General features: G+C 47.7%; 1 protein-coding gene across 2 annotated transcripts in view; it reads left to right on the top strand.

Annotated features, from left to right (window-relative positions):
- Nucleotides 1-11,290, top strand: part of LOC129328255 (retinol dehydrogenase 16-like) — a 33,963-nt gene extending 22,673 nt beyond the window's left edge. For both annotated transcript variants that reach the window (XM_054977196.1, XM_054977197.1), the window contains 2 exons: nt 6,644-6,801; nt 10,457-11,290. In XM_054977196.1, the coding sequence (XP_054833171.1) occupies nt 6,644-6,801; nt 10,457-10,671 (373 nt within the window). In that variant the 3' untranslated portion in view covers nt 10,672-11,290. The remainder of the gene's footprint in view (nt 1-6,643; nt 6,802-10,456) is intronic.
- The last annotated feature ends 2,446 nt before the right edge of the window (nt 11,291-13,736 follow it).

Below are 13,736 nucleotides of genomic sequence, written 5' to 3'. Positions count from 1 at the left end.
CCCCAGTTGCCCTTCCGCATGAGGCAGTGGCGCCTGCCATTCTAGCAGCTCCGGTCACCCCAGCGGCGCCCGTTGCACTGGCTGTGCCGGCAGCACCTGCAGCACCAGCCGCGCCTGTCATACCGGCGCCCGGCGCCCCAGCAGCACCCATTGCACTGGCAGCACCTGCAGCACCGGCCACGCCTGTCGTACTGGTGCCCACAGCTCCCATCGTCCCACCTGCAGCTGTTGTGCCGGCAGTGCCCCGGCCCCAATGGGTCCTAGCGGCTGAAACTCCCCCACAGCCCCTTCAGCCAGTGCTTGTGCAGGCGGGGGCAAGAGGAGTGGAACTTCCTCTGGGGTGGATTAAGTTGGAAGCTACCTTTGATGGGGAACCACGTAAGCTTGGATTTTTCATTGTACAAGCATTGCAGTTTTTCAACGAGTGGGGACACTAGTTTCCGACAGAGCAAAGTCAGGTTGCCGCACAGTACCCACTCAGAGCACCCGCTCAGCTGGCTCGGCCGATACTCACCCCTTGTGCGGGAAGGGGAAGGCCTCCCGCAAGGAAAGGGTGGCCGGAGGCTGGCCTGGAAGCTGAGGAGGTGACCACGGAAGTCACCTATCAAGTCCAGGAACAGGTCTTGGTGGGTACACAGCCAGGAAACGAGGAGGATCTGTCGTAAAGGGGTCCCCGCGGCAGATCAACGGAAAACCCACCGCAAACAAGGTGAGGGAAAGGGGAGCCATACTGTTCATGCCGGTGATCTTAGTCAGTCCCAAACAGGGAACCCACGTGAGAGTGCAGGCCTTGATAGATTCAGGCTGCTCTCGAGACATCATCTCCCCGGCCCTAGTAAATGGACTAGGGTTGGAAGTCCATGAGTTGGAGACACCCATAATATTTGAACAAATGGACAGCTCTAATATGAACCCAGCCACCATGGAAACAGAGCCGATACCCACTGGGCTAGGAAACCATTTGGAGAGGCGCCCTTACATCGTTAGGCCAGATAACCACTCATTCTGGGTAGTCGTTGGTTATGGGATCATAACCCATACATAAAATGGTCTGAGGGGATGATTGTGTTCAGCCAAGAGTTCTGCCTACAGCACCACTGGCTACCTGAGTGGGGGAAGGAAGCACCCACTGCCCTAGAAGTCGCCCTTCTCACCGTAGAAGAGCTAACCCTAATTCTGCCTGAATACAGAGACCTGGCCCAAGCCTTTAGTGAGGAGGAAGCAAATGAGCTACCCCCCCATCGTGACCCGGATTGTGCCATTGAGCTGGTGCCGGGGGAGAAGCTGCCCAAAGGGAAACTTTGCGGAGTTCCGCGGAGCGCCAGGAACTAAGAACGTTTATTGACAAAAATCTGGAGAGAGGCTCCATCCGCCTGGCCAGCTCCCCCCATGCCACACCGGTACTGTTTGTAAAGAAAAGGGATGGGGGACTCAGACTGTGCACAGATTTTCGAAGGCGTTAACGCAGTGTCAATCTCGAATGCCTACCCCATCCCTTTGATCCGGGACCTGCTCAGCATAGTGGCGCAGGGTAAGATATTCTCTAAACTGGACTTGAAAGATGCTTATTTCCATGTAAGAATAAGGGTGGGGGATGAATGGAAAACAGCATTCAATACGCCCCTAGGGCAATATGAATATCTCTTCGTGCCTTTTGGGCTGAAGGGGGCGCCATCTGTTTACATGGGGGTGATCAATGAGGCGCTGCATGAATATTTATATAATGGGGTGGTCGTTTACCTAGATGATGTGTTAATTTATTCAAGAGATAAGAAATCGCATGTGAAGTTTGTCAGGAAAGTGTTAAAAGCTTTAATACAACACAAGCTGCCCATCAAGTTGTCCAAATGTGAATTCCATAAAGAGGAGCTGGACTACTTGAGATATCGAGTATCAAATCAGGGGCTTAAAATGGACCCAGCAAAAGTTCAGGCTGTCAAAGACTGGAAAGCGCCCTCCACCAGGAAACAATTGCAATCCTTCCTGGGCTTTGCTAATTTCTACCGCCCCTTCATAGAGGGTTTTGCACAAATTGCCCTCCCCTTAACGGACTTACTGAAAACCAAGGGGAAGGGAGATCAAGCCGCCAAGCCGCAAGCCAGGTTAAGCTGGACCCCTCAGTGCCAGCAAGCCTTTGAAGGCTTGAAAAGCCGATTCACCTCTGAACCTGTGTTGCAGCACCCAGATGAGAATTTAGAGTTCGTGGTGCAAGTAGATGCAAGCGACTCGGCTATTGGAGGAGTGTCGATGCAGAAAGGGGAGGAGGGCAGCCTGCACCCGGAAATTCACAGACGCTGAGAGAAATTGGAGTGTGTGGGAGAAGCAAGCCTTTGCAGTAAAAGTTGCTCTTACCACCTGGAGACATTGGTTGGAGGGGGCTCGCCACCCTTTCCAAGGGTGAACAGATCACAAAAATCTGGAGGCACTCCGCACCCCCCACCGCCTTAATGCCAAGCAACTCTGGTGGGCGGAATTCTTTTCAAAGTTTAACTTCACCCTAAACTATTTGCCCGGTAAATCTAACTTCCTTGCAGATGCCCTATCACGCATGCCCCAACATGAGAGCCGGAGGGAGGAGACTATCGACACCATCTTCTCTCCCACCCAGTTGGGAGGAGTGGTTACCACTCACAGCCAAGCAACCAAAGCCATAGGAAAGCCATAGGAAAGCAAGAGGAGCCAAGTACGTGGAGAGAGAAAGTGAAAAGCGAAGTGGAAAAGGAGGGGGGGGAAGCGCCCAAAGATAAACTCACACAAACTGCAGCGGGAGAATGGCTGAAAGGCTCTAAACTTTACATCCCTGTCAGCCTAAGAAAAGAGGTTTTGCAACAGTACCACAATGCAAAAACCGCCGGCCATTTTGGGTATCTGAAGACTCTTCACTTAGTGCAAAGGCAGTTCTGGTGGCCCACTTTAAGGCGGGACGTTGCCCAGTATGTGTCTTCGTGCCCCATCTGCATAATGACCAAACCAAGAAGGGGAAGACCCCCGGGGTTATTACAGCCGCTAGAGACTCCCTCCAGGCCCCGGGAGGTTATCTCCATGGACTTCATCACTGATTTACCCTCCTCTAAGGGCTGCACTTGTATACTAGTGGTGGTAGACCTGTTCTCCAAGCAAGCGCATTTTGTTCCTTGTGCAGCCGTGCCGACTGCCAGAAAGCTCGCCAGCCTGTTCATGAAGCACATAGTAAGATTTCACTCTTTCCCCTCCAAGGTGATATCGGACAGGGAGGTGCAATTCATTGCCAAATTCTGGCGGGAGCTTCTGCAAGTTGTTGGGATTGAGCAGGGAATAGGCTCAGCACACCACAACGAGACTGATGGACAAACTGAAAGGGTTAATCAAGTGTTGGAACAATTTCTCAGGTGCTACGTCAATTATCAACAAGACAATTGGACAAATTTTCTTCCTTATGCCGAATATGTGTACAATAATTCGGTCCACAGCTCGACGGGGGAGTCCCCCTTTAAAATTGTGTACGGATATGAGGGGCTCGCCGTCTCCTTCGAGACCAGGCCAGAATCCAAGAAACCTGGAGACTTAGGGGAATGGTGGACATCCCTAGCCAAGCAATGGACTGTCATACAGCAAACCTTAAACACAGCCAAACAAAACTACAAGAAGTATGCTGATCGCCATTGTGTGGCCCAATGGAAACTGCAACCTGGAGATAGAGTTTTTGTTTCCACAAAGAACTTCAGAAGCGAGCAACCATGCAGGAAATTGGGACTTAAATACATTGTACCTTTCCCCATTAAAAGAGTAATTAATGATGTCACTGTCGATTTGGAATTGCCTAAGAACCTTAGACAAGTCAATTCTACCTTCCACTTCAGTCTTCTAAAGAAAGCCCCCGCCCCGGACGAGTGGCAACCCGAAAAGGCGGTGCCCCACCCCACCATGGTGGATGGCCAAGTCCACTACGAAGTGGAGGAGATATTGGACTCAAAGAAAAAACACAATAAACTGTTTTATCTTATTAAGTGGAAGGACTTTGCTGACAGCTTCCGGGAGTGGGTGGAGGCTTCCAATGTTAATGCTCCTCAGCTTGTAGCTAGGTTTCATAGAAAATACCCGGAGAAAGCAGGGGCTGAGGGCTGAGGGGGGCCTTAAGGGGGGCAGAATGTCAGGATGTCAGTTTAGCTAGCCAGGGTAACGCCATCTTGGTGGTGATGTTTCTCAGTGTTTAATCTTTCTAAAATTTTCCAATGTTTCTCCCCTGCAGATTCAGCTGCTTTCCCAGACAGTTGTTATCTGCCCGGACTAGACAACGGTCTTGGGAATCCTGCTCCTTCCCAGGCCTCTGCAGACGAACCGCAAGGGGGGAGGCTGGGAAGGGATGTTTGATGTATTGCTACTTCTGACTAACACGCCATTCTCAACAAAGCCTTTGTTCAGCCAGAAGCTATCCTGCTTCTGAAATCTTCATGGACACCTGTACTCTGAATATAACCTTTCAATAAAACCTTTGAGCCAAGAAACCTTGACGTTCTTGTAATCAAGGGGTGGGAGATGAAATCAAAGTAACTGGACTTTCATGAATCTGACACTCTCTCTCTCTCTCTGACTGTCTCTCTGTGGAAATGACTGAGTGTATGACAGAAAAGTATAGAAATATTTCAAATAAATAGACAATGGTATAGAACATGTATTTTTTTAAAAAAGTGGAATATTAATGAATGCTCTTACCAATCAATAGCCCCAATAATTGTAAAAAGAGACAGAAAGTACCTCAGTTTTTAAAGAGAGAAAAAGTGCAATAATTCCTATTACTTTCATGAGTCTCAGCTACGTCTAAAGAATAGCTTATTATTTGTTTGTGATCTATAGAACAGAATGAGAACTCACTGGAAGATACCTGTAGACCAAACGAACAACAGATTTATTTATTCAGGGAACAGATACCGGAAACATCTTTCTGAGAGGGGCATATACTGCAGACTCCTGGATCATGTAGACTCGCAGCAGAGATTTATACGTTGTTCACTGATGTGTTAAATATACCCAAAATGTATTTTAATTAATAATTTTAAGTATCAGTTAAATATTTTCTTCTATACTGGGTTGTAGACTGTTTGATACAGTAGAAATCAGTTTCAAAGCTCTATTACAATTTACAGTGGAAAAATATAAATGGTAATAAATTGTTACACTATTATAGCACAATAATACTATAGTAATTAGTGGTTTTAGGAGGGGAAATTGGCCTGGTACGAAGCCTGGGAGCACTTCCGGGGCCTGTGTGATGATGTTACTCCCAGAAGTGACATCATCGGGCTGTGCCAGGTCCATGCATAAGTGCCGGGTCACCTGCTCCTGCTGAGAGGGTAAAGGGACCTAGCAACCCTAGCTGACCCACACCTATACAGGATCAGCTGGCTACCTCAGGACCAAGTAGGAATTTGGGGATCTTGCATGATTGACTTTCTAGAGCATGGGTGGGGAACGTCCGGCCCATGGGCTGTATACAGCTTGTGAAGTCATTTGGACTGGCCTTCGGAGAGAGACAAGTGGCGGAGCTGCGGGCAACTGCAGTGGGTGGATCCCTCGATCCCACCCTTCCCCCCTGATCCCACTTACCCACTTAGTGGGGGGCATGCTCCTGCGCTGCAAGAGCAGGTGGCGGCAGTGAAAGCAGGCTGCTCTCACTGCTGCCACCTGCTGTTGCTAGCGCTGCCCACTGCCACTGCCGAGAGTGACCTGCAGCGCTAGCGAAAGTGGCTTGTGTTGCCGCGGCGAGAGTGAGTGCCGGCAGCGGCAGTAGCAATACTGGGGGGTGCTGGCACTGGCGACAGAGATGCTGTCGCTGCTGCCACCACAAGCGGGCTGCAGCAGAGCTGGCAAGGAGAAAGGGGACACAAGCGCCCTTTCTCCCATGTGCGTGATGTCACTCCCGGAAGTGATGTCATAATGCGCGCTGCGTGATGATGTCATTTCCGGGAGTGACATCATGTGCGTGGGAGAAGGGGCCCTCCCTGCACGGGACAGAAAGTAAACTTGGCCCTCAGCAGAAAAAAGGTCCCCCACCCCTGTTCTAGAGGATCATCTGTTTTGGGAGGTGGTATAAATAGGCCTGGTCTTTGGACTGGTTAGGCCATAACTAGCAATGGCAGGAACAAGGTGGGTTGCTCAATAAAGGTAGGACAAATTGTTTAGAATCCTGACACATTATATAAACGGATATTCCTACAAGAGCCCAACAGTCATTGTACAGCAGAGTGGGGAGGGAGGGAAGGAATTATTTTAGACTTATTTTATTATTGGAAGTTTCCATTAATGCTCGAATATGCTGTTTATTTTATTGTATCAATAATTTCAATATTTTGTGGGATGCTGTGGAAGTGTAACTGGCTAGTGGTATGTCAGAACTTAATATAAATTATTTTTTTAAATTACTGGAAGTAGCGGGAGAATAGTTTCCCGCTATGTTCTTGAAAGGAAAAGCTCCGTTCCCTGAACTCCATTACGTCTTTGCTTTCACTGGAGGTGTACTTCTGTTTTCTTTTTTGAGCCAAAGCCTCAGAGGAAGATGTTTCTGTTCATGTGGAACGAACATCCCTGAACTAGAGATTTCAAGAGTTCTATTTAAATGCTATGTATCCTTATTGTTACTATTAGCGATCTTTTGGTTCCTACTCAGGCAAGAACTTCATCATTTTGGAGTCCGAGTCAGCATTATTGAACCTGGTTTCTTTATTACAAACGCTCACAGAAATTCAGAGGAAACTTTGCGGGACATTTGGAAACACCTGCCCTCTCACCTCAAAGAGAGCTATGGGCAACAATACTTAGAGGACTGTGAGTATAAAGGGAAAAGTTATTTGTTGTAACTGTGTTGGTGGGTGTCTAAAATGCAAAAGGCAGGAGACAACGAGGTCAAGAGCTCTTAAGCCTGTGATATGAGCTCCAGTCTGGCCAGCGGGGGGACTTCCCTTAATCCTTCCTGGTCATATTTCCCTTCGTTCCCTGGCACCACCAAATGTGTAGGTTCCAGCCTTCATTAGCTGTTTGAAAACTGCTAATCCTCTGACCATATACAAAGTACTAGCAAATGGATGAGTGGTAGGCGAGTGGGTGAGGACAACTTTTTGACACAGCTTCGTTCTCAACCAAAGAAAGGTCATTATTATACTACATTAAAATATAAAAGATAGAGAACACACAATATATAATAAAGTATGACACACTAAGTCTAGCAGCTAAATAGGAAAAGGAAAAATTACTAGCTGCAGCATTTGAAAGTTACTAAAGATACCTTAGCATCCTTTAAGATGGGCGCAGATCTTGTTGGAGAGTCAGCGGTAGAGACAAACTGCTCTCTCACCTCCTATGCTGTATTGTTACCAGAACTGCTATTTTATGGGGAAATTAGCCAGCAGTCTGAGACTAAATTTAGCGTGGATCTTTACCTCTGTATACCAGGGTCCACTTCCAATGCAGCAAAAAAGGGAGGCGATTGCTTCAAATAAAATGTTGTTTTAATGCAATAATGTTGCGTGTACCTATACTAATACACATTCAATCAAGAACACTCAAGTACTAAGAAAATAGAGCAAGGAAAAGAATAGAGCCAGTTGCATAAGCAGGTTTCCACTTGAGTACGATGGAACTGGGGTAGTAATAATACGAACCTGTCACGGTGAGAAGATAGAGGTCAGCAGCCAGCATGGAGTAGTCTAATGGCCTGCATTAGACTAGCAGAGAGATAGGCAAGGGTGTGGATAGGAATGGCACGCCTCGAGGCAGGAGAAGCCTGCTTAAATACCCAAAAAGGGGCTTTGAAGCTTAGGCGTTCCTAGTGGCTCTCAGGCGTGGAAACAAAAGGTTTTTATTGCTCCTATCTCTAAAACTAATGGGCCACTTTAGGATCAGGATGCTTGATAGTAACACCTGGGGGGGTGGGGGTTGAAACAAGAAAGGAGGAAAGGGGATGCCGGGCTGATAGATTGGATTTTTCTAGGAAGTGGGAACTGTCCTGCTGGGATCTTCTCCTGGAATGTTGTGGCTGCATGGTCCAGGCGCCATTAAGTGTGTTTGGATTGCCGGCACTTAATGTCCACTACCGGGGGAGCCTCCCTAGATATGCAGAGCAGGACAAAGCTGGGCGCTGTGGACGTGCTGTGAGCTGGTTCACAAAATGGCTTCTTGGTTGTAAACTGTTTCTGCTGCTGGGAAGCATGGCTTCTCTCTGGGCATTTCTTGTGGGCTAGTTGACAGGCTGCCCGGTGGCTGGCCTGACTTAGTGACCGTCCTTCAAGGGCTACCCACAGGACCGACCAGGGGGAATGTTACCAGAACTGCTCTTTTTATAATGGGGAAATTAGCTTTAGCAGTCTGTAACTAAAAATAGCGCGGATCTAACCTATGTTTACGGAGGTCCCGATTCCAGACACTCTAGTGACAAAGAGGCAGACTACAAATAGGTTCAAACACGTGTATTTACTAAGAGTGTGGCGTAAGCCTGAACTTGCCCATACACACAAGAAAGCATACAAGGACTAGGAAATACAGAGTAGGAAATATAGAGACTTTCGCATTAGCAGGTTCCCAACATTGGTGGGGAATACTCACAATCCTGAAGCGGAGTAGAGACACAACAGCGAGGTGGTCCAGTGCCAGCAGTGGAACCACAGAGGGACAGCGAGGAGGTCTGGATAGGATGGCACGCGCACCATGCGGTCTGAGAGACTGGCTTAAATACCCCAAAACGTACCCTGGGGCTGGTGCGGTACTTGGTGGTTCTCACAGTTTAAAACAAAGGTTCTAATGGGCTACAGAATGGCTTGGATGGGCCACTTTGGTAATCAGATTGTGATAAGTGACACCTCAGGAAGAGGGGACAAAGGAGGGAGGGGGAAATCCGAGTGGGCTGAATGGATGTTCCAGCGGACAGGGCTTGTCCTGATGTCATCAGCTCTGGAATGCGGAGGTTTCTTTGAGATGCATTCTCTAAGTGCTTGGGATGGTCGGCACTTAGTTCCTTCTCCGGGGCGGCTCCTAAGATATGCAGAGCGGGGCGAGGTACTCTCGCTGCGGACGTGGTGTGCCCGCTTTGCCGAAATGGCTTCCCAAAGCAGTCTTCTTCCCTGGGTCTTCTGGCTGCCTAAGAACATGGATGCTGGCGGGGCATAGCTGGGGCTGGATAGCAGGCTGCCCGGTAGCAAGGGCAAGCTCGGGGACCGGCCCGCAGGAGGCTCCAGGCAGGAACTGACCAGGGAGCGCCTAGCCAGGCTCACTGGAGGTTTCCCCGGCAGGCACCCGGCTGCTAGCAGCGGCTTGGGCCCATATGAGGCAGGCTTCCATGGAGGCAGGGGGAACAGCACGTAAAACACAGTCCAAAGCAGGGAACAGGCACGGTCCGTGGCAGGTGGCAATGCAGGCACGGGGCACACTTGTAACAGAGTCCAAACACACACTGGGAAGTCCAGATACAGGTCTGGGCAGGGCTGCCCAGGAAGAGAGTCCTTTGTGCAGTTAACCAAACATGGAGTCAGGGAACTACACAGTCTATTGCAGCAGCAAGGTAGTTAAACAAGCAGGCAGAAAACTGACACGTGTACCAGAACACACACGTGCAGGGCAATCTTTGTGTAGCAGTAAAACAGTAATGCAGGAAACTTTAACACAGTCCATGGCAGGCCTTAAAGCAGGGGAGGGGGCCTACTTGGCAACAGGAAGCCTGGCTGGGCTCGTGGAGCGCCTCTCTGGCTGTCAGTGTGATACTGGGCCCAGGTGGAGCAGCGGTCCAGGGAGGCAGGTAACAACAGCAAGCACAGTTCATGGCAAAGCAGCAGTCATGACAGTACAGTTCCACACAGAGTTCCTGGGCTGCGTATGTAATACCAGTGTGGCAAAGCACTTGGCACAGTTTAACATTCTTGATGGCAGGCAGGGGGGCCATAGGCAACAGTGTGAACCACACAGCATTAAAAAAGAGTGGAGTCCTCCTGCCTCATGAGATAGGTCCAGCCTCCCATAGACTCCATAGCCAGGCCAAACCCTAGCCATGTCACTCACAGAGCCCAAGTTTTATGATGGCCCCAAAAGGCTAGAAAAACATTCATTTCTCCGTCTCAGGATGAAAGTTAGAGCAAATGGTGATGCCCCATCCTCTTTTAATGTCTCTGCTTCCTGAGAAGAAATCAGCTTACCCAGGGCCTGAGTCAGACGGTGTATTAAAAGGCTTGATCGCTAAAGGCCTGTTTGATATCCCTTTAGCCTAACAGTGAGTGTCCAAAACAAAAAAGGCAGACTTAAAGATAAGCACTCAGCAACTTTCTGGTACGAGCTTCAGTGTGAAGCATCAAAGATCGTTCTAGATGCCTCCCCTTTATTTCAGAAATTCTAAGGTAAATATCCAGAAGCTGTCCTCCTGTGCCATCAGTTACCACAAATTGTTGCTTATCTCCTGTGTTATTGCAGGGGTAACTTGCTTCATATTTTTTGCACACAGATTGCAACCGATACAACTTTGTGTTCAAGCATGCCAGTGAAGACCTTCGTGTGGTCAGTGACTCCATGGAACATGCTTTGACGTCAACCTACCCTCACACCCGCTACATGCCTGGTTTTATCTCTCCCCTCATACTCCTATTTAACTCTTTGCCAGATACAATAACAGACCGCCTGGTTATCTGGTGTTATCCAAAGCCAGCACAAGCAATATAGACTATTGTGCAGAAATATTTTTACTATCCTGGCAAGGCAACAAATTGTGGACTGGATATATCTGTAATTGTATTGTATTCATTATTTGTTCACACAAATATTTTTGCCATATTCTTCAGCCATATGATTTAAACGACAAACAAGAAAGGGTCATTATTTTTGTGCACATGCAATTGGCGTATGAACAAGGATTCCAAAACTTCCAATGATTCATAGTTTTTCTGAACTGAAATGGAAGATATGTGGGAAGAGGCTGCACTTTGAATAGGGATTCATACAGCAAAGCAACGGGCATTCTCTTCCCTAAGTGGAGTTTTTCATCCAGTCAGAGAGATTGGATGAACCAGCCACATCAGATGCTGCATAGTTACCCAAAATCACCAGCAGATGATTGAGAGGAGGCCTGGCCAGACAAGTGAATTGTAAAGAAAGTGGGGGCTGTGGATCAGGGGTTAAGCATTTCTGCGTACAGAAGGCCGCACACAATCACAAGTTGGTGGTGTAATGTATACTGACCTTGATAGACCAATGGTCTGACAGGATAAGGTAGCTGTGGCGAAATGAGCCGTTTCCAGACAGCTGACCGGCACCCGGGATGTCACGCCACGTTTCGGATCATGCCGGGGAAAATGCAAAATATCGTGTTTTCTCGCGTGAGTTTTGCGCGACGTCGCACAAAACTCGCGCGAGAAAACATGATATTTCGCGTTTTCCCCGGCACGATCCGAAACGTGGCGCGACGTCCCGGGTGCAGGTCAGCTGTCTGGAAACCGCCATGGTATAGAGGTTAGAGTTTCAAAGTAGCATCTGAGAGATTAAGTTTTGAATCCCCGCTCTGCCGTGGAATCTTGCTGGGTGGCCTTGGGCCAAGCACACACTTTCAGACTAAGAGCCAAGCTACAAGTGACGAATTACACTTGCCTGGCAAGTGAACAGACTCACATGTATCCCTCCCTGTTCACTTGCCCTCCACTTGCCCTCCACTTGATCACATAATGATCACTTCTTCAGAGAAATGCAAGTTAGCCAGCTTATGTTTTTAGTCAGTTAGCTATAGTTAGAATAGCCAAGCTTTTATTGTTTTAATGCCATTGCTTGTGCCTTAATAGAATGGTTCCTGCTACCTGCATACACTCTTCTGAATTAATAAACATCTTTATATATAAGCCTTGTGTCTGTGAGTGACTGACCAAGTGTGTGCAGAGTCCCCCAGGTTGGAAAAGAACCCTGAGACCGGTGAGTCTCAAGCAAATGGGGTAAGCTATTCTTCAGGAGGCCTGCTAGGGGTTTGAGTGGCTGTAAGCAGCACCTGAAACTGCAGGCAGGAGGTGGTGAACACCCCCCCCCCCCCCGGGGACACTTGATCACTGATCAAGTAGAGCACAAGTGAATGGCAAGTGAACAGGGAGGAATACACGTGAGTCTGTTCACTTGCCAGGCAAGTGTAATTCATCACTTGTAGCTTGGCTCTGTTATGAGGATAAAATGGGAAAGGGGAGAAGTAAGCCATTAGGAAGCAATACAAGGTATAAATGAAGTATTAAATGACACTATACCCACGATAGCTATATAAGCAACTTTGCTAGGTGAACATTAATCTTGAAGTCTGTGATTCACTGTGAGTACTCAGAGGCTGAACCAAAACTGCCTTGTCAGGTTATCAAAGTTCTTTTGAATGAGTTTTCCCTCCAAGATTCCTTCAGCTAAGGCAGCAGGACTCCAATTCATATGTTGATTGAGCTTGCCAGGAAAATAGTAGACTTGCTTCTGGGGCCAGTTTGAAAACAACATCTACACCATGGAGGTAGCAAGAAGCTTCTTGGTTTTTCTTGCTGACAATTTTCTGTTAGGTAGCAAGGATTGGTCTGTTGGCTTGTCACAGAATGGGGGTGGGATCATGCAGCTTTGCCACAGATGGGCTGCCCCTTCCAGAGATCTCCCCCACCCCCGCCCTCATGAGGCCTGGAGCAGTCAAAGACCTTAACTGACTGTCACCACTCCGGTTCTAGTGCTTTAAAGAGGGCCCAAAGCACTCTCCTTGCCTCCAGGCAACACCTAGTTAGGGTGGGCCCTGATGTGTGCTTGAATTTGAGGCATAAAGAATCCAGGCAGAGTGAACACGAAAAGTGTTTATTTTAGTAGTAAAGGTTTTGTTTTTTTAAATCAGTTTTTATTGAATGGGTTAACATACATTCCGTAATACACAGCACAGCTACATTTACCCTTTAAATTGGTATATATGCCCCCCTCCCTTCCCCCTCCCTATTTTAGTAGTAAAGGTTTATTGTGTTTAGCCATAGGCCATTACACGTCACGAATAACAAGAATAAAAACAGAAACTTGTTTGAATAAAATTGATGTGACATAATCAAACCAGTAAAATTTAAAACAAAATCAAACCATTTTCAGTTTTCAAATTCAGATAAGACAATAAAAGTAAACACAGTTAATAAAAACAGTAAAAATCCACAATATTCAGTGTTAATTTAATCCCTTGAACATAGCATTAGCCCGTATTTTTTTTTCAGCCAGGGTATATTTTGTAGGATATATTAGCATAAGAATCGGCTCGTAGAACTACAATCTGCTCGGAATCTGAGTGGGTACAAAGGTTGGACAACATCTCAGAAGGAAATTTAGTCCTAGGTTGGGCATACAACGGGCAGTTAAGAATAGAGATGGGCACGAACAACAATACGAACCAAAAAAAGCCACGAACAGCCCAATCTGCTGTTCGCGAACAAGCTGTTCGTGAGGCCCCATTCTAAACGAACAGGTGGTCGTGGCAAGCCTTATTCGTTGCTGTTTGTTAAGCCAGACAGTCTGGCACCTGCAATCAATTCCCATGGCAACTCAGGCAGGGATTGTCTGAACTCTGTCTGAACTCCTGCTGTTGCCCTGGAAACCCCAATCAAAGCCCAATTTAGCTTGATAGGCAGGTCTTCCTTTCTAGTGTGGAGCTCCAAATTTGTTACAAGGGAGGCTCTGGTTTTGCAGACAGTGCAGAGAGAGAGACAGTTGCTGTTGACATTTTGATAGAGAGAGTGCATTGGAGCTTGAATTTT

This window comes from Eublepharis macularius, chromosome 4, assembly GCF_028583425.1.
Source record: "Eublepharis macularius isolate TG4126 chromosome 4, MPM_Emac_v1.0, whole genome shotgun sequence".
NCBI lineage: Eukaryota > Metazoa > Chordata > Lepidosauria > Squamata > Eublepharidae > Eublepharis > Eublepharis macularius.
The sequence above is the reverse complement of the archived record's forward strand: the minus strand, read 5'-3'. Positions and strand labels throughout refer to the sequence as shown.